This window comes from Sphaerodactylus townsendi, linkage group LG02, assembly GCF_021028975.2.
Source record: "Sphaerodactylus townsendi isolate TG3544 linkage group LG02, MPM_Stown_v2.3, whole genome shotgun sequence".
Lineage (NCBI taxonomy): Eukaryota > Metazoa > Chordata > Lepidosauria > Squamata > Sphaerodactylidae > Sphaerodactylus > Sphaerodactylus townsendi.
Window position 1 is genome coordinate 152,262,201 of NC_059426.1, and position 17,989 is coordinate 152,280,189.

General features: G+C 43.3%; 1 protein-coding gene across 1 annotated transcript in view; it reads right to left on the reverse strand.

The window, feature by feature from the left end:
• Positions 1 to 11,062, reverse strand: part of NRDE2 (NRDE-2, necessary for RNA interference, domain containing) — a 31,482-nt gene extending 20,420 nt beyond the window's left edge. Inside the window, exons 1-5 of the mRNA XM_048486227.1 lie at positions 10,884 to 11,062; positions 8,607 to 8,718; positions 5,848 to 6,042; positions 4,055 to 4,201; positions 1,182 to 1,641 (exon numbers count right to left, since the gene is read on the reverse strand). Of these exons, the coding sequence (XP_048342184.1) occupies positions 1,182 to 1,641; positions 4,055 to 4,201; positions 5,848 to 6,042; positions 8,607 to 8,718; positions 10,884 to 10,962 (993 nt within the window). The 5' untranslated portion in view covers positions 10,963 to 11,062. The remainder of the gene's footprint in view (positions 1 to 1,181; positions 1,642 to 4,054; positions 4,202 to 5,847; positions 6,043 to 8,606; positions 8,719 to 10,883) is intronic.
• Between the last annotated feature and the right edge of the window lie 6,927 nt (positions 11,063 to 17,989).

Below are 17,989 nucleotides of genomic sequence, written 5' to 3' on the forward strand. Positions count from 1 at the left end.
AGCTACAGAAGCTTTGGGGAGAGTTTTTCCCCTTGTGTGCATGTCCCCTGCTAATCATATGAACCTACCATGTATCAAATCAGACCATTGGTCCGTACAGTCCAGTACTGCCCACTCTTTCTAACAGTGGCTCACTAAGTCCCAGGCAAAGAAAGGCTTTTTCCAAGAGTTGCTCCCTGAGTTCCTTTAAGTGGAGATCCCAGGTGCTGAAGGCCAGACCCTTCTCCATGCAAAGCCTGTGCTTCCTCTGTGAGCCACAATCCCTCTCCAAGACCGAGCCCCTGTTATTGCCCACGTGGCGCGTGCATCTATTAACAGCCCTTTTCCTGAGACTTGAGTGGACAACTGACATGCACATTAAAGCAAAAGGCCTGCCAATGTTGCTGTTCAGGCTGGGGAAGAAAGAGTTAAGAAGCTTCCACAAAGCACAGAGATGAGAGTCATAATGAGGGAGGTCCTTTGGGTCGGATGCAAGGCTTGATCTGGATGGAAAATTTCGGGAGGTCTAGTTGAGACCCCAGATTTCAATGCCTACCCTTACAGTATAAACAAGAATTTTATTATCAGAGACCACAATGAAGGAGATCCTCAGCAGCTGTTTAAACCAGGAACTCTTAGCATTCCAGACAGGTACTAGGCCTTCACTGAAGAAAGGGAAAAGGAAGAGAGCTGCCACATGGCTCCAACAGAACCAGATTGTAACACACAACTGCTTTTGTTTTTATATGAATAGCTTATCAGTTTGCCTGCAAGCCACCTCAAGCAGGATTATGATGAGGCGGCATGAAACTTTCCTGAATGAATGAATGAATGAATGAATGAATGAATGAATGAATGAATGAATGAATGAATGAATGAATGAATGAATGAATGAATGTGGAAGAGCTCCTGGTTCGGCTGACAGTCCTGCTGTTCTCAGGACTTCAGGAAGACGGACTGCCTTACTTCACAAAAACTTTAAAAACAGCATGTATGCAAGCATGCAGGTTTTTAAATTAATTCTCCACCTAACTAAAGGCAACATGCCTTTTTAAAATAGTTGCAAAACCATTCCAGAAATTGGGGGGCAAAGTGCGGAGGAGAGGGCCCCTTTGTACTGAGTACAGTGAGAGACTTCCTTTCAAAATGTTTCATCTTCTCACTACATGATACTGCAGTTTTAAATCTTGACACACGCTCACCTGAAAAGAAACAAAATCCATCCACATTTTGACGTCTGTAGGGTCCTCTCTGACTTTCCTGTTATATTCTTCCACTTTTGCCCTCAGGCCAGAGTTCCCATTCTCACAGATCACTTGTGGCTCCTCCTGCTTCGATGCATCGTTCTCAGGTGGACCCTTTCCTTGTAGCCATAATGTGGTCAGTGGATCATAAATCCCAAGAGGGTTTACGGAGCTTGTAGCAGGAACATCATCTGTGTCCACCTGTGAAACTGGAATCCAAGAACCTGAACAAGATGGGGAAGCCTGACTTTTGCTACGAACTGGAATGCTATCCACATTCACGAGCTTCAGGCCATCTTTTGTGTAGTAGCGTTCAGGCCGCCTGTGGGATCGCTTTTTCTCTGCTGTCGAATTTTCCCAAATTATATGTTGCCTCTTCTGATCAAGGCCAAGGCAGAAGTCACCTCTCCTCTTGTACCTTTAAAACCAAATTGTTAAAACTAAGTACTTCCAAGGCAGTGGGCAAAGAGGAAACCAACGTTTCTCAAACAAGATCATCAGGGTACTATCAAACGCTATGGAATAAGCAGCAAGATAGAAAAGGATTTAAATGAACCAGGGGTTGGTTCTAAATTCTACCACCTGAATAAAGCTGAGGGAAGAAATACTTATCTGCCTCTTTCAGTAGTCCACTAAGCCCCTCCTACATTACACTCCAGGGTGTGTCAAGAGATCCTTAGGAACAGGATGGGTAAAAAGATGCCTTTCAACCCAAATAGGGTTCACAAGGCAGTGAACATAAAAACATTTCATCATTAAAACATTGAAAAGTATATATGAAATGATTCAATAAAAACATAACTCCAAAAATCAGGGAGGATGATCAATAATAGTTAATGCAGATATAGCAAACAAAACTAAAGTCTTCACCTACTGGCAAAAGACAACAATAGAGGGAGACGGATGAATCTCCATGGAGAGGGAGTTCCCAATTTTTGGCACCACAACTGAGAAAGCCCATTCTACAACCCACGTAGCCTCAGACGGTGGAATACCCAAAGTAAAACCTACATAGATGACTGGAGTTGACAAGTAAGTTCATATGGCAGGAGGCAATCTTTCAGGTATGTTGTTTCCAAGCCATGTAGAGCTTCAAAGATCCATACCAGCACCCTGAATTAAGTCCACAAACATGATGGCAGCCAGTGCAGACAGAACAAAACTGAAATGATATATGGTCTCTTTGACCTATTCTAGTCAATGTTCTGACTATAGCATTCTGTACCAGCTGTAGCTCCTGGAGAACCTTCAAAGGCAGCCCTGTGAGGAGCATACTGCAGCAATCTAATCTAGATGTTAACAGGGCATGCACTCCAATGGCAAGATTCCCCTTCCCCCAAAGGGCCACAGCTGGCTTATTAGCCAGAGCTGGAGAAAGGCCAGAGCTGCAGCTGTGCAGTTGGAAGGGGGAGGAAACCAATAGAAAATGCCCTCTCCACCTTGGTCAGCAGAAGTCATTCCACCAGAAGAAAGGCACTTGTGGATCCAATCCTATCCATGTGGCTAGAGCCATCTACCTGTTCATTTGGTGACCCTGGGAATTTTGGGAATGAAAATAGGACTCAGGTGTTGGATAATGAACACAGTTCACAGGGTGCAATTATGGTTTTATGAAGCAGGTTTTCTCTCAAATGCCAGCTGGCGATATGGATCATTGCTGCACACTAAAAATCATCAGAGATTCTCAAGTAGCCTGTTCAAAACTGATTTTGCCACATTTCTCTTTTTTAGAATCACTTTTCACAACTGTCTTTTGCAGATTACAGCATCTTTGTATTTTTCTACTTGAAGATGTGAAAACAAATTCACTCACAGCCATACACAGACCAAGCCCCCAGATCTTAGCCACTGATTGCATTTCTAGATCACAGAGAAACTCTTAGTTGTGCAAGGAAGACAAAGCTTCATAACGGTAAGAATACTTTGGGCAACAACATCAATTATTCCAGAGAAAGGTAAGTCCACTTAGCCCAAAATAGCAAGAGCTTTTTCTGGTCGGTCGGTCGGTCGGTCGGTCGGTCTGTCTGTTTGTTTATTTATTTATGGGTTTTGTATACCGCCCTATCCCCAAAGGGCTCTGGCCGGTGCACAACATAATTTCCTCACACAGCATATACAAACAAAACCCCATTAAAATTAGATTAAATTAAAACACAGCAGTAATTAATAAAGATGGCGTCAGCAGTAAAACCCCAGTTAAAACCCTCCCAGAGAGGGGGGAAACAAAGCTGGAAAGTGGGTCCTTTAGATGGCAAGGCACTCCAAGTTGGAGGAATAAGTAAAACGTAGGATATTATCTAGTTTGGAGAGCAGTTAATTTGCATAGGTTTCCCAGAACATAACATTTTCTTGTGGTGTTGTTTATCATCACTGTTGGTCTGCAGTAGAACAGCTAGATTTTAGGCAAGCAGCGCCTTAGAGATAGACAAGATTTGTGAGCAACAAACCAACGCTTCCTTCATCAGATATCTCTGATCTGATGATCAGATCTAATACTTCAGATCTGATGAAGGCAGCTTTGACTCTCAAAGGCTTATACTCTCTCTGCTACTGGACTTGAATCCAGCTGTTTATCTCCATTTAAGTCTATCAAAAGACAGCTTGGTGGAAGGGTCAGAGTGTCAAGTAGGATCCAGGTTCAAATTCCCACTAAGCCACAAAGCTCACTGGGCCAGCTGCATAGTCTCCCCTTCTCAGGGTTGTTGCAAAAATGAAATGGTGGAAAGGGGAACCTCATACAGCGCTCTAGTTTTCTTGGTGAAAGGGCAGGATAAAAATACAAATGATGACCTTCAGCTCACATCCACTTCTCTAACTGTACATTTCATTACCTTGCAATGTTTCCTCTGTACAGGGACTTGTACTGCCAGTTTGCTGGATCTGGCTTCTTATCTGTTCTGAACAATTCTGCTGTCAGTGCCTGAACATCATCAAGCCAAATTGAGTGACTGATCACATCTGAAGTCTTGTCTCCTAAACTGGAAAAAAGGGGGGGGGGGGAAGTATTTCTTCAATAGATACAAAAACCCATTGTAGAACAAAAGGGATTAAGATTCCCACAGAAAATTACTAAACATCAAAAATCACCCATCCTGTGATAAGAAAACTGGCCTAATAGGAGAAGGAAAGTTACTGCTCAAGTAATACAGTACATATTCAGAATATGGATTTTAAATCTAACAATGTTTCCCTTTAATCTGACTATTCTTCATTTGGAGTTAGTTTGCTTACAAGAAGCTCTTTTTTCACGAACTGGACTGATGTACAATAAGTACATGAACCGTTTCTAGTTTTGCAAACTGTACAGTTGCTTACCATTTTGATGCATATTCTGATATTATCATGACATTGTACACGGAAATTATTGTTGCTATTAATGAAGGTAATTGTTAATTTGTTAAGGAAAGAACAAGTATTACATAAGTAATGAACCATACATTTATGGAAATGTTTTCATATACAATGTAATGTGAACTAATGTGTACTAATATACTGTGCCTTAACGGCAGATATTAATATCGTGCTGATTGGAATTAAAATTATTGGAAGATTTTATACTGATCTAGTTTTTAAACTATAATCCGATCACAATTTTATGTGTTAACAATATTGTTTATACAGAAGGCATGTGAAGTTTACAGATCTTAACAGGCAAAGAACTGAGTTGTATTAACCTACAAGAAAGAAGATTCCACAGTAAAGAAGGGAGGAGTTGAAAGAGAAGGACACTATCTAGTTTGGAGATAGTGTACTGTCGAAGGCTTTCATGGCCAGAATCACTGGAGTGTTGTGTGGTTTCCGGGCTGTATGGCCATGTTCCAGTAACATTTTCTCCTGATGTTTCGCCTGCATCTTCAGATCCTCTGAAGATGCCAGCCACAGATGCAGGCGAAATGTCAGGATAAAATACTACTGGGACTACTGGAATACGGTCACACAGCCCGGAAACCCAACAACACTCCACTGAAAGAGAATTCTTCAGTGTCAAAGAGAAAACCACAATAAATTAAATTGACTTTATTAAATTTAAATTTACTAGATACAACAATGGATAGACTTGGGTACTGTGTGGTTTCCGGGCTGTATGGCCGTGTTCTAGCAGCATTCTCTCCTGATGTTTCGCCTGCATCTGTGGCTGGCATCCAGCCAGCCTGAATGCAGAAGCAATGAAAGAATGCTATGCCGCTTCGACCCTTATTCAAAACTCCCAACCTAATGATCAGCCGTATACGACAATACAATGGATAGGCTATTTAGATGAATTTTAAAAATATAGTGACCACCCTCACAAATCTTATAATTTTAAACTGGAGATCCAAGGGATTAAAACCAAAACCTTCAGAATGCAAAGCATATGTTCCAACAGAACCACATCCCCTTCCCAAATAAATGGCAACCAAAACCACAGCCTGGGCTCTCAGGTTCTGGAAGTAAACTTTTCTATTCAAAGCCCCGCCCCTGCTTTGAATAAATATTCAAATATGTCCTGCAATGTTTCTCATTAACTTACTGTCATATTCTTGACCTGCCTGAACTGCCCTTTGTTCAGAAACTGCAAAAAATGAGATGATCAAAAGACCAAGATACATTCAGTAACAAATAATGATAAAGTGTACTTACGTACTTTGATTCTACTCCTTCGTTTCCTTTGTTTCTGCCACCTTCTCCATCCTCAATGTCTGATTCTGAATCACCGGTGCAGTATTCCCTCTTACTTCTTTTTTTAACTTTTTTGTGATGGTGCTTCTTTTTCTTTCTTTTCTTGTTTGGTTTTTGGAAACTTTCACCGGCTTCACTTTCTCCTGATAGTTCCAATTGGCTGACGTAAAAATGAATAAAAATGAACAATGAAGCAAGATGCAGTAGTGATAAAATTTGCAACCCAATTCTAAACATGGAAGGGACGGGAAAAACCCGATATGGAATGTTAGGAAAACTGTTACAAAATGGATGAAATCCATCCACAGGGGAGAAAGACAGCAGAGAGCTGAACTGAAGTAAAGTTGAGTTCATTTCTATGAGGTATTTTTAAAAGTTCTACTCATCCACAGAAAGCAGATTTTAATAGGTAAAATCAGCTATAGGAAATATTTTGACACCAAAGTTTTTTAATAAGCAAGTTATCTCACAATTCTAAGGGCAAATTCAGACACAAAGAGTGGCATACATAGATTAAAAACACCCTGTGTAATTCCAGACACAGCTAGTAGGCATTACCCAGATTCCAGTGGTAAGTTTTCCACTATGATCACAGGAAGTGTGTCCTGTGGCATCCATGCTCAACTAGGCAGCGTGTCATCACATGGGCAGCTCAATCCTGACTGGTGGTTGGAGTCGGCGCAGGGAAGGCAAACAAGGAGGCAGGCTGGAAGATCCTTCACCTTCGCACAGCTGCACCAGAATAAACATGGCCACCAGCACAGCTGGGTAAAGCCTAGGGGTGTTCCCAGGGGTGGAGCTGACTTTAGTCCAGTGGTTCTCAACCTGTGAGTCGGGACCCCTTTGGGAGTTGAACGACCCTTTCACAGGGGTCGCCTAAGACACTCTGCATCAGTGTTCTCCATCTGTAAAATGGATAAATGTTAGGGTTGGGGGTCACCACAACATGAGGAACTGTATTAAAGGATCGTGGCATTAGGAAGGTTGAGAACCACTGCTTTAGACAGCTTTTACCAGGCATTTGAGACAGGAACGCAGGGTGGTATAAGTCCCTTTTGTCCAATAGAGGGCTTTCAGGCAGCTGAGGTTTCCCCAGTTTTTGTACCTCCCCACACTGCCTGGAAGTCCTCTGGAGGTGGTGCAGTGAAATGGGAGCGGCACCATCCTCGGCCGCCAGAACCCTCTGAATTGGGCTGTTCATGTGCTTCTGCATAACATGATTCCACATATCATGGGTATTTCATGCATATAGCACAAACAACCTTGTGAATTACCCATTTAGCAAACACATTTAAGGCCAATTCAAAATAGAAATTCCAAGCATGACCAAAAGGGGGGAAAAATTAAATACTCTGGTATCTTGTATTATTATTAATAAGTTATTTAAGAAATTTCTATGCTGCCTCACCTACCCAAGCAACGCACAGAGTAAAACATAATGAAAAACATAAAACACCATAAGTTATTGATTACAGTCCAGCATTACAGGACATAAGACATCAAGCAGTTTAAATACATAGTTCTCGGGCTAAATGGAAACTCTGAAAATGATTTTTTAAAATCAATATTCTTATATAAAACAGTGATCTAAAAGCTATTCTTTATTAATGTTTGACTTTGGAAAACTTACACATTTTCTGGCCTAATAAATAACGTACAATTATCATATAAATTAGATCGTTACGACATCAGATTTTGCTTCCATTATTATGAAAGTCATTCCCTTACAGAAATGCAAACTTTAAAATACTGTCCTTAACTGTCTGAACCAGTGGTTCTCAACTTTCCTAATGCCGCGACCCTTTAATACAGTTCCTCATGTTGTGGTGACCCCCAACCATGTCTTGGTTCCTAAGACCATCGGAAATATGTGTTTTCCGATGGTTTTAGGCAACCCCTGTGAAAGAGTCGCTCAACCCCCAAAGGGGTCATGACCCACAGGTTGAGAACCACTGCTCTGGAGAAAACAGATGCTTTGCAGGATGAACCCCACTAAGGTCCCTGTCCTTTCCAGGTTCCACCCTCAAATTTCCAGCAACTTCCCAACCTGGAGCTGGCAGTTTACCCCTCCCCGACACCCCCACCAGTGGCCAAGAGGGACCTGGAAACCCTTGTAAAATAAACTTTGCTTCAAGAAATTAGGAAGTTGATTCACAGTAAAGTTAATTGTGGCTCACTGTCCTGGGGATAGCAAACTGGGTTGTACATTTTGTCAGTAAGAACCACAGCTAACAATCCTATTCATTATTGTAATTAGCAGCAACCCACCCCGTAGCTTGTCCATTTTCCCTATGGCTAGAGAAAAGGATTTTTTAAATGCTTCATGCAATCAAAGCAACTGAGAGTGCTAGCTCAGGTGGAGATTTGGAGATGGATTTTGGGAATGGCAGGGATTTGGAAAGGGAGGGACCTCAGAGGGGTATAATGCCATAGAGTTCATTCTCCAAAGCAGCCATTTTCTCCAGGTGAACTGATCTCTGGGAGATTTCCAGGCCCCACCAGGAGGGTGGCAACCATACTAACAACCCCTTTAATAAGGACAGCTAAGCAACCATGCTCCTGGCAAGCCCTCAAACATGATCACAAGAAATAAAAAGCTACCAAGCCATGCCAGCTTCACTGCAAAAAGAGGAATTTACTGTCCACAAAAAGGAGGAAGAAACCTTTAAATAAACTGGTTATTTAATTAACACAACTGTAAGATATAACCAAAGGGCACGCTACCTTTGGAACAGTGGGGATTTCTCTGAGGCAAGGTCTGTGACCTCTAAAGAGTGCTGGTGAACTCTCAATGCATCTTCATTACGGAAGCTTGAGTTGATAAGCCAGTTCAATTCTGAAGACAGAGAAGAAAGGGAGATCAATAAAAAGAATTCCCACTGAGTTCTCTAAAGCAGGGGATTTATGTGATCAGCAGACAATATAGCTTACGACAAATGTGATTAAGACGTCAATAACAGTCATATGTCACAAAGCAAAGGTCCAATACACAACAAGCAGGGTACCTGCAAGAACATGTGGAGGGCATCTCATTTCCTCCTGTACCCCCTCACTATGTAATTTCTTCTTGCCATAGCTTCTCCCCTTTCCCTGCTGCCTTCTCTCCTTTCCACTTGCTTACCAATCTTTATCTGCCACACAACTCCCACCCCAGCACAAACTATTCCAGGTTTGCTAGGGTACAAACCCACAGCAAAGTTGCAGCCAGTCAATCCTAAACACTTTTACTTTAGTAAAAGTTAACATAACTTGCTTCTAAGTGAGCATGTACAGTAGATGATAGGATCTATGAATGAATCCTTTAAGATGGAAGTTAGGGGAAACAATAGCTCCACATCTCAAAATAAAGCATATTTAAATGGTTCCCCATGCCCATGGCAATGTGAGCTAAATGCACGCACTTAAGAGAAATACATCCTAAAGTTTTGTAAAGATTTTACTATCTCTGAGTGTTTGTGGGTTAAGGACAATTATAGCTTGGATGGGGTAGGGCCATAGTTCTCAAACTTTGAAACATTCCTTAGCAACTGTGTATTTGCCTCTGCTTAATGTGCAAATTTGCTGTGAAATACAGCATGCTGAGGAGTAATGCCATATAATAAATAAGAACATAAAAATAAAATATAAACTCATGCATCTGTTAGATTCTTGCCCTTTATTTGGGGAGAAGGAAAACTTACAAGGCGTTCCTTTATGAGCAGGTCACAAAAAGTACAATAAGTTTAGAAGGAGACCTCACTTCCACGAGTTTAATAACCAATGCGAGAAGACCATTTTATTCTACATGCTTTAAAAGGCCCTCCTTCCTTAGACTCACTTGGCATGAGCATCCCCTTAGCAATATAAGATGAATATTTATTTAGGATGCCAAATTCACAAAAACACTGTGAAGTGACAACACATCAAACCATGACAATATTTTGGATGTAAACACAAAGACTATTAGTTCAAATCTCAGGGGGTGGGGCAAATATGCACTTTGCACTTATGCCACACATTATATTGGCTATTATATGCATTTTTTTGTTTAACATCATCTACCACAGATTTTGAGTAAAAATAGATTTACAGTGCATGTTGAAAATACTTTCCTGGGAATAAATCCCCCTAAATACATCTGGGTAGAATTCTGAGAAGAACAGCGCCTTAAGATGACTTTCTCGGATCCCAGTCTGAGCAAACATGCTTGGAATCAAGCCCTGCTGAAAGCAACAGGAGTTACACATATCTCAGTATGCTTATAGACAGAAGCAGGCCAGTATTTTTGGTGACATGGCTTTCCTCACAAATCACTGTCAGAACGCGGGGGGGGGGGGGGGTCACCATTCCTGCTCATGAACTGCTACCTTTTACACAGCTGCATCATCACACAAAATAAAACTCCTTACTTCCCACTTATACCTTCATGCCTGGGAACTGTTTCACTTGTTCAATTCCTGCTTGCCTAGTAAAGGAAGAGCTGTGAGTCGAGCGAGACTTGCTATATAGACCCTGAATAGGCCTCCCTACCATCCGAGCTACTAGATGGTAATTTCTGTGCCCCTTCCGCACAGGCAGAATAATGCACTTTCAATCCACTTTCAACGCACTTTGCAGCTGTGCGGAATAGCCAAATCCACTTGCAAACAATTGTGAAAGTGGACTGAAAGTGCATTATGCTATATGTGTGGAAGGGGCCTTTCATTTTATCTAAAGGACGAAGGAAGCAGGAAAAGGGCAGTGCAGCATCAACTCCGGGTGCATCGACTTGTCTACCTCTTCCTTTGCCCTTCCTGCAGGTATGTATGAGAATCTACATGGGACGGCTGCCAATGACCCTTTGTCTATATGTCAATACAAGCGCTGTCATATGAAAAGATGTAAGCAACCTAGAGAGGAGCAAAGACATAAGACATTGGCACACGAAGCAAAAGCTAAGGGGCTGGCCAAGACGGAGGGGGGCGGGGTAGAAGGTATGCTGGGGGGCCAGCCCCATTTTGGAGAAGGAGGAGGGTGCAGTACCTCTTTTGGGGTCCTCGTTTTCATTGGCCGGCGTCTTCCCGGGCTTCGGGGCGTCCGCAAACGCGGGAAAAAGAGCCATCGCATCGGCCCACAGGGGACAGCCGCCACGTCCGTGACCACACCAAATAAACTTCGATGAGACGGACCAGAGAGCGCTTGTTCAGCCACAGGCATGAAGGGAAATGTAGTTTCCCTGCCTTCTGTCCCAAAATGGCGCTAGTGCCGCCAGAGGCATGATGGGAAATGTAGTTTCCCTTTCTCTGCCTTCGGTCCCAAAATAGCGCTAGTGCCGCCAGAGGCATGATGGGAAATGCAGTTTCCCTTTCCCTGCCTTCGGTCCCAAAATAGCGCTAGTGCCGCCAGAGGCATGATGGGAAATGTAGTTTCCCTTTCCCTGCCTTCGGTCCCAAAATAGCGCTAGTGTCGCCAGAGGCATGATGGGAAATGCAGTTTCCCTTTCCCTGGCTTCGGGCCCAAAATGGCGGCGCCTGGGAGATTCCGAGGTGAGGCTGTCTAGGTTCCAGCTGAATACTAATATCAATCAGAAGATCTCTTTTGATTAGAGATCTACAACAGATAGCATACCGCGCTAATTCCATTCGTGGGATAAAATGAGCAAAAAGCTGTGGATTAAAACCCCCGGGGTTCAGAGATACGTGACTCTATCATTTGATGTAGGAGACCCGAACGGAAGGGTCGAGGAGTCGTGAAATGTAGGGAGTGGAATTGAGTTATGTAAAATTTAAATAAAATAAAATGCAGAGACCACTAGCTAGTTTTGCTAAGCTACTAACATCACCCACATGGTCTGGGTAGGACAGCCTCTTGTTTGGCCATCGTGGGTTTTGTGGGCTATATGGGGCTGTAGTCTGGTAGGTTTTGCTACTGACACTTCACCTACATCTATGGCGGGCATCTTCAGAGTCCTGTCACAGTAAGCGGTGTTTCTCTCCATGACGCAGAGTCACAACGTGCCTCTGGAGATGCTAGCGATAGATGCAGGCAAAATGTTAGCAGCAACAATTGCCAGATCACACTGAGACAGTCTGGAAACCCCACAACAGGCAGCAAATTCTTGCCATGAAAGCCGTCAACAATACATTCTCTTCTTTTTTTTTACTAGATCACAGCTTCTTTCTACTGTAATATATTAACAGGGCTACCCCCTATGGAATTATATCTGAAATGATCTCTTGGCTGTTGTGGGTTTTTCAGGCTGTGTGGCTGTGGTCTGGTAGTTTTTGCTCCTACAGTTTTTCCTGCATCTATGGCTGGCATCTTCAGAGGAATGTCACAGTAAGATGTGTTTCTCTTATGGCGCATCTCACCATGATGTGCCTCTGAAGATGCCAGCCATAAATGCGTGCAAAACATTAGGAGCAAAAACTACTAGACCACAGCCACACTGCCCGGAAAATCCACAACAGCCAGTTGATTCTGGGCATGAAAGCCTTTGAAATAATATTTTATTTAGCTTCTTTCTTCTGGTTACACCAGCTTGCTACTAAAAGACGTCTGGGTGATTACCTTTCGCAAAGAAAAGAAGAGATGGAGGAATAATTCCAGCCATGTATTCTGAAATTAAATTATCCAACCTAGGCTCCTGTGTCTTGAGTCTCTCCATGCACATAAATTTGGCAGTTGAAATATGTGTCTGTCACTATTTAGCAGTTGAATCTACCACGCAATAAAGCAGAGGGGAAATGAGTAAAAGGGTGTGCTCTTGTAACGAACAACAAATTGAAACATTGATACATCAATTGTTCTGCTGCCCTAAGTCCGCAAATATTAGATTAAAATATTCTAATATGTTTTCTCTGATTCCTGATGAAATGGATGTTCCATGCAGACTCCTTTTTTTACTGGATAATTCTGATCTCACAACTTGTGAAATGGTTTCAAATTTTTTATTGGAAGTTATGTATATCCAGTAGTCTACACTTATGCTGTATATTTTGTATTTGAATACTGCTTTTATTATAAATTCTGTTTTTTATAGGATTTTATTTTATTTGTTTTATGCCAAATAAAGGCTAAAGAAAGAAAGACTATTTAGCAGTTAACAACATGTAATGAGACCGCTTCCAGAAAAAGATTGCCACCCCCACTTACCCCTACAAATAGTTATACTATAAGAATAATTGTGATATAGCAAAGGACAGTTTTCTTACTCCTGAAACCAGGTATGACATGCTGCTCCTGTTGAAATTCCTTCTTATACACAGCTATAAAGGTAGAAGAAATGTGACCCCTGTTGTATCTGGCCATCCTGAGAAACAATTTACTGCAATGTATCCCTATATCTCCAGGATACCAATTAACTCTTTCTCACAGGCCATGAAGGATGTGAACATATTTGTTTATTCAAAACATCTATTAGCCGTCTTTGTACCTTTCAAAACGCAAGGCGGCTTACAACCCAAAATACAAAAAAACCCATAAAATTGCACAATTTAAAAGCTCCAATTAGGACTGCTAATAAATAAAAACAAAATTAGGCAAATGCAGTCCTACATAAAACTGTACCAGCCACTTGCTGAAGAACAGTCAGTGACATTCTGCAGTTCTATTGTTATGAACTATGATCGATGTGCATGCAAAATTTGGCAAATGTCGTTTTACAATACCTAGTTTAAAACAACTAGTTTTCAGACGCTTTCTGAATATATTTGGCATGCTTGGATTTTTCAACTGTCCCACAATCTTCTCCACTGAATCCTTCCTTGCTGTGTTACCTTCTTACGGCCTATCCTGATTCTAGCCCTCATGTGATGTCTTTTCCAGTCTCATTTTCTCCTTGGTTTGTCTTTTAAGTTATTCTAGCCATTCTTTCTATACTGGTGCTTAGGTATCTTCAGTCAGGGCTGATGAGTGGAAGGGACAAAAGTCTTAGGACTCTCGTCACCTTGGAGTTCCATAGAACTGGGCAAGTCAAGTAACTTGTCTTCCTCTGCTGTTTAGTTAGCATCTGGGAGAAGTGAATGGGGGCCCCTAGAAAGAACATTTCTCTGAGGGCCTCCAATGGCTGTCAGAAACCATGTTTTGAGTTATTTCAAAAACCTACGAAGACCTTAATGGCACTGGACCAATGTACCCAATAGTGCTTACCGGAGCAAAGACTTGAAGGTGTCAAACAAGTAAAGCAGGCAACCTCCAATTCATGTGCCTTTTCTGTGGTGGTTCCCACACGAGACTGTCAGGAAGGTCCTCACACTTCTGTCATCTCAAAGAATATGCAAAACTTTCATTGTGACTCCTAATACTTTCAGCAGTGATTTTGCTGTAGCATTTCTCAGTGGAAGTACAAATGGTTGAGTCTAATCATTTTTTTCCACTGGTGAAAAAGGAAAGAAGGCATCCCCCTTGAACATTGAAAAGGCTATGTTTGGGATTTTTAAAAATTTATTTAAAAGGTTTATTAACCGCCTTTCTTTATAACAAAAAGAAACAAAATAGATAAAATACGTAACATAAAAATATAAAAACCAAAGTTTAAAGTCGCAATGCAGGACTACCCGTAAACTTAACCAAAATTTGGGTCTAAACAAAATGATCCTCAATTGCCTCCTAAAAATTTAAAGTGAGAGGATCAGTTGCACCTTCTTTAGGAGGTTGGGCCATAATTATGGGGCTGCTACTGAAAAGGCCCTCGATCTTCTTTGATTGATGGGACAGTGTGAATGAAGTTTATATATTCCTTTGCATTTACTTAGAAATCATTTGTCTTGCATACTGGGGCAACCATTTCTATGGGGCAACCATTTGGTTTTGCTTGGTTGTTTACAATGCAACCAATTGGTCTCACTAAAGTTATAAACTGTGTGCAGGTTTAGTTTAAGTGGTGTTATTCTTTAGATAACGGAATTGGCTTTTACAAGGCCACATTCTAAACTGGACAGATAGGGCTTAATTTCCAAGAATGTTCAGGTGGGGGTCATCTGCATCATCGAAAAGATTCGACTCTATTCAACACTCAATTGGTTAATTATGGATCAAATGGACTAGGTGAGCCAATTCTATAAAACCCTTGACACCATCTTAGATAGAGAGATTCATAAAGGATTCTTCTTAAGATTTTTCTCGTTCTTGTCTTCTTACTACTCTTCCGCCTTAGGCAGAATAGTCTTGTATTGATTTTTATACTTGAGACAGAACTGATTTTTAAAATTTTATTTTCCTTTCTTTTTAATAAGATTTTAAAATCTCAGCTGTTTCAAGGTATCTGGATAAAGAACCCTGGTTTCTGTACATTACTATTAAGGTACTGTAAGGAACCTCAAAGGACTCGAAACAAAGGAACTGAGTTCAGTACATTTATTTCATAAACTTCAACGATCGCATTACACGGGATGCGGATTCTGACTTTCTCAGGCTTCAGGTATCGCTTTTACGGAACCTTCAGCCACCTCCCCCAAACGTCCCAGCAGGTTTCCCACGACAGAGCAGAAACAAACTTCAAACGCACCAGATAGCCACAGCACGGTTAACGCCCCAACCATCCCGGACATCGAAGCCCAGAGCATGAGGAATGCTTCTTGCTTAGTCGATTGCGGCTGATCCAGCGTAAAGAAGCGAGAGCGAGAGGCAGCGGAGAGGTAACATCCTTGGTGGAGATAAGCCAGCAGCCCGGGAGACCGGAGGTCCGTGTTCCTAGCGAGTCTCCCGTCTGCCGGTTCCTGGCACCTTTTATTGTTATTCTCGAGGGCGTGTAGGAGGGAGGGACGGGGAGTTCGAGGAGAGCGGAAGGCGGGAGGTCGAGAGATCATCATGTGATACATGATCTCACAATACGTGCTTGAGGAAGGCGTGGCGTCTGAGCCTCATCCCCTCACACAGGGGGCAAGACCGTACATACGCCCGATGATTGAGCCGGACAGTTTCCATGACCCGTGACTCATGGGGGGGGGGGGATGTAAAGTGGGGAGTCTTGGTGCGCCCGGCAAAGGCCGTAGGTCCGTTGGCGTCCCAACGTTCTACCGCGAAGCTGCTGGGTAAACGATGCGTTACTACATCTCCTCCTTTTTTACATTTTAGAAAGAGGCGGGCCGAAATGCTAAGGGGCGATTTAAAGGGGCAGCTTGTCTCCTCCGCCGTTTGGTCAAGCTGGTCAAGCTGCTTTATGCGTTAGAACTTGGTTTAGGGGTAAAGGGAAATTCGAGGGGCTTCTTACGTTACAGAGCAATGACCGACATGCATTGAAGCAGAAACAAAGATCCGATAACAGAGGCATACAAATTAAACCAGCGCAGAGCTGGCACGGCTAGCATTCAAGTCATGACAGCCAGCTTCAGCAGGGCTGACCGCCAATAAGGCGAGAACATAATATTTCAGATTAGATACAACTTCTTTTTTTAGCTCCGCGTAATCAATTACAGAATCATCAGGAAGATTAAAACAACACATATTATGTACATTCTCACGGTGACGCAGTCAATAAGGCGCGATTATCTAAACTCGCTTAAACAATGAAGTTCTTGTTGCTTCCGGAGGCCAGGGCATCCAGGGCAATGAAGAATGGGATTGATTGAACCGCCCAAGGAGCACAGGCCCCTATATAGCTAGCCAATAGTACAGGAAATAAGTCCGGGGGCTCCCGCAAGGGAAGTCGCGAGGAGAGCGAGACTCCGCTTTGGAGAGGGCGGCCGCTCCGATCCGGCAAGGAGGGATTGAAAAGGCGGAGCGAAGGCGATGGCGGCGTCCGGGCTCCTGGGGTGGAGCCTGGGGTAGGATGATGGCGAGGCGGTAGCAGAGAGTCCCGGCAGATAGACAGGCGGAAATGCAGTAATAACGAATAACATAACTTCAAAAATTGGAGCATGCAATAAATTTAAACAATAAAACATGGTTAAATGATACATAGGCTGGGTGATGTACGGCGAGAAGGCGACCCGTGGTTGCATAATTGTCCAATGCATGGCTCTTGCTGTTTGACTACCAAAACTATAGAGTGATGGCGTTAGAGTCCATGGATTTCTAAGGATTGTAGAGAGAGCTACCGATAGTCTTTAGCGTTGCAAGTTCGGTGATTCTTGCGAGCAAGGTTGTGAAAGAGGGCGTGTTCCGATAATATTCAAGTGGCTGAAGGCAGCGGAGAGTTCCAAGGGTTAACCTATCAGGGATGTTAGCTGCAAGCTCAAAAATTCCAGCCGGGGGGCGGTGGGGAGGAAAGGAGGATGGCGGTTGTAGATGAAGATCCTGCAGGGGGTGACCGATTGTCACCGGTGGGGGGTAGTTGTATGAGTAGCTGCTGATGGCTATAAAATCCGCAGTGATAGCCGCAAAGGCTGCAGCTTTGGGATTCTTGGGCGTCTAGAGGCGGGTCGGCTGCTGCGGGAGTCTTCGGGTTAGGCGGATCTTCTGGATCTTCGGGTCGTTCCGATGCTGATTGTAAGTCTGCTGAGGCTATGGGACGGGGTACTCCGGGGGGACCTGTTCCATCTTCGTGGTGTGGCCTGGCTTCGTTTGGCATCGTTCCTCGAGCCGGTCGGACATGTCGGGCTGGAATCCATAGAGGACCTGTAGGGAGAAGGACTGAAGCATACCCCCTTCCCCAGGTTATGAGGGGGGCCGGTCCCCGCCAGGTTCGATCTGGGAGCTGGCGGTAGTAGACCTTGGCGTGGGGGAGGGGGTCTGACTGCCTGAAGTGTCTTTCTACGGGGGTGACCTGTTGCCCTGATGGTAGGGCGAGCAGATTTAGATGATTGATGGTGAAGAGTACTTTTGAAACTGTTTGTTGTATGTGGCCTAAATGGGGGGGGCTACCTCCCCTTTCTTTAGTTTGTCTGGCTAAAATTTCTTTGAAGTTGCGATTTGCTCTCTCAACGATTGCTTGCCCGGTGCTGTTGTAGGGAATTCCGTGTGTTAACACGATTCCCCAGTTGGTGCAGAACTGGAGCATGGCCGCGGAAGAATATGCGGGCGCGTTGTCCGTTTTTAAGCGGAGGGGGCGGCCCATGACGGTTATGCATGCAAAGAGGTGCTGGATGACGTGATTGGTTGTTTCGCCTCGGAGTGGTGTGGCCCAGACGTACCCCCGAGTAGATATCTGTAACCTACATGTAGGTGCTTCCAGGGGGCTAGGGCAGGGACCAGGGTTACGTCCATTT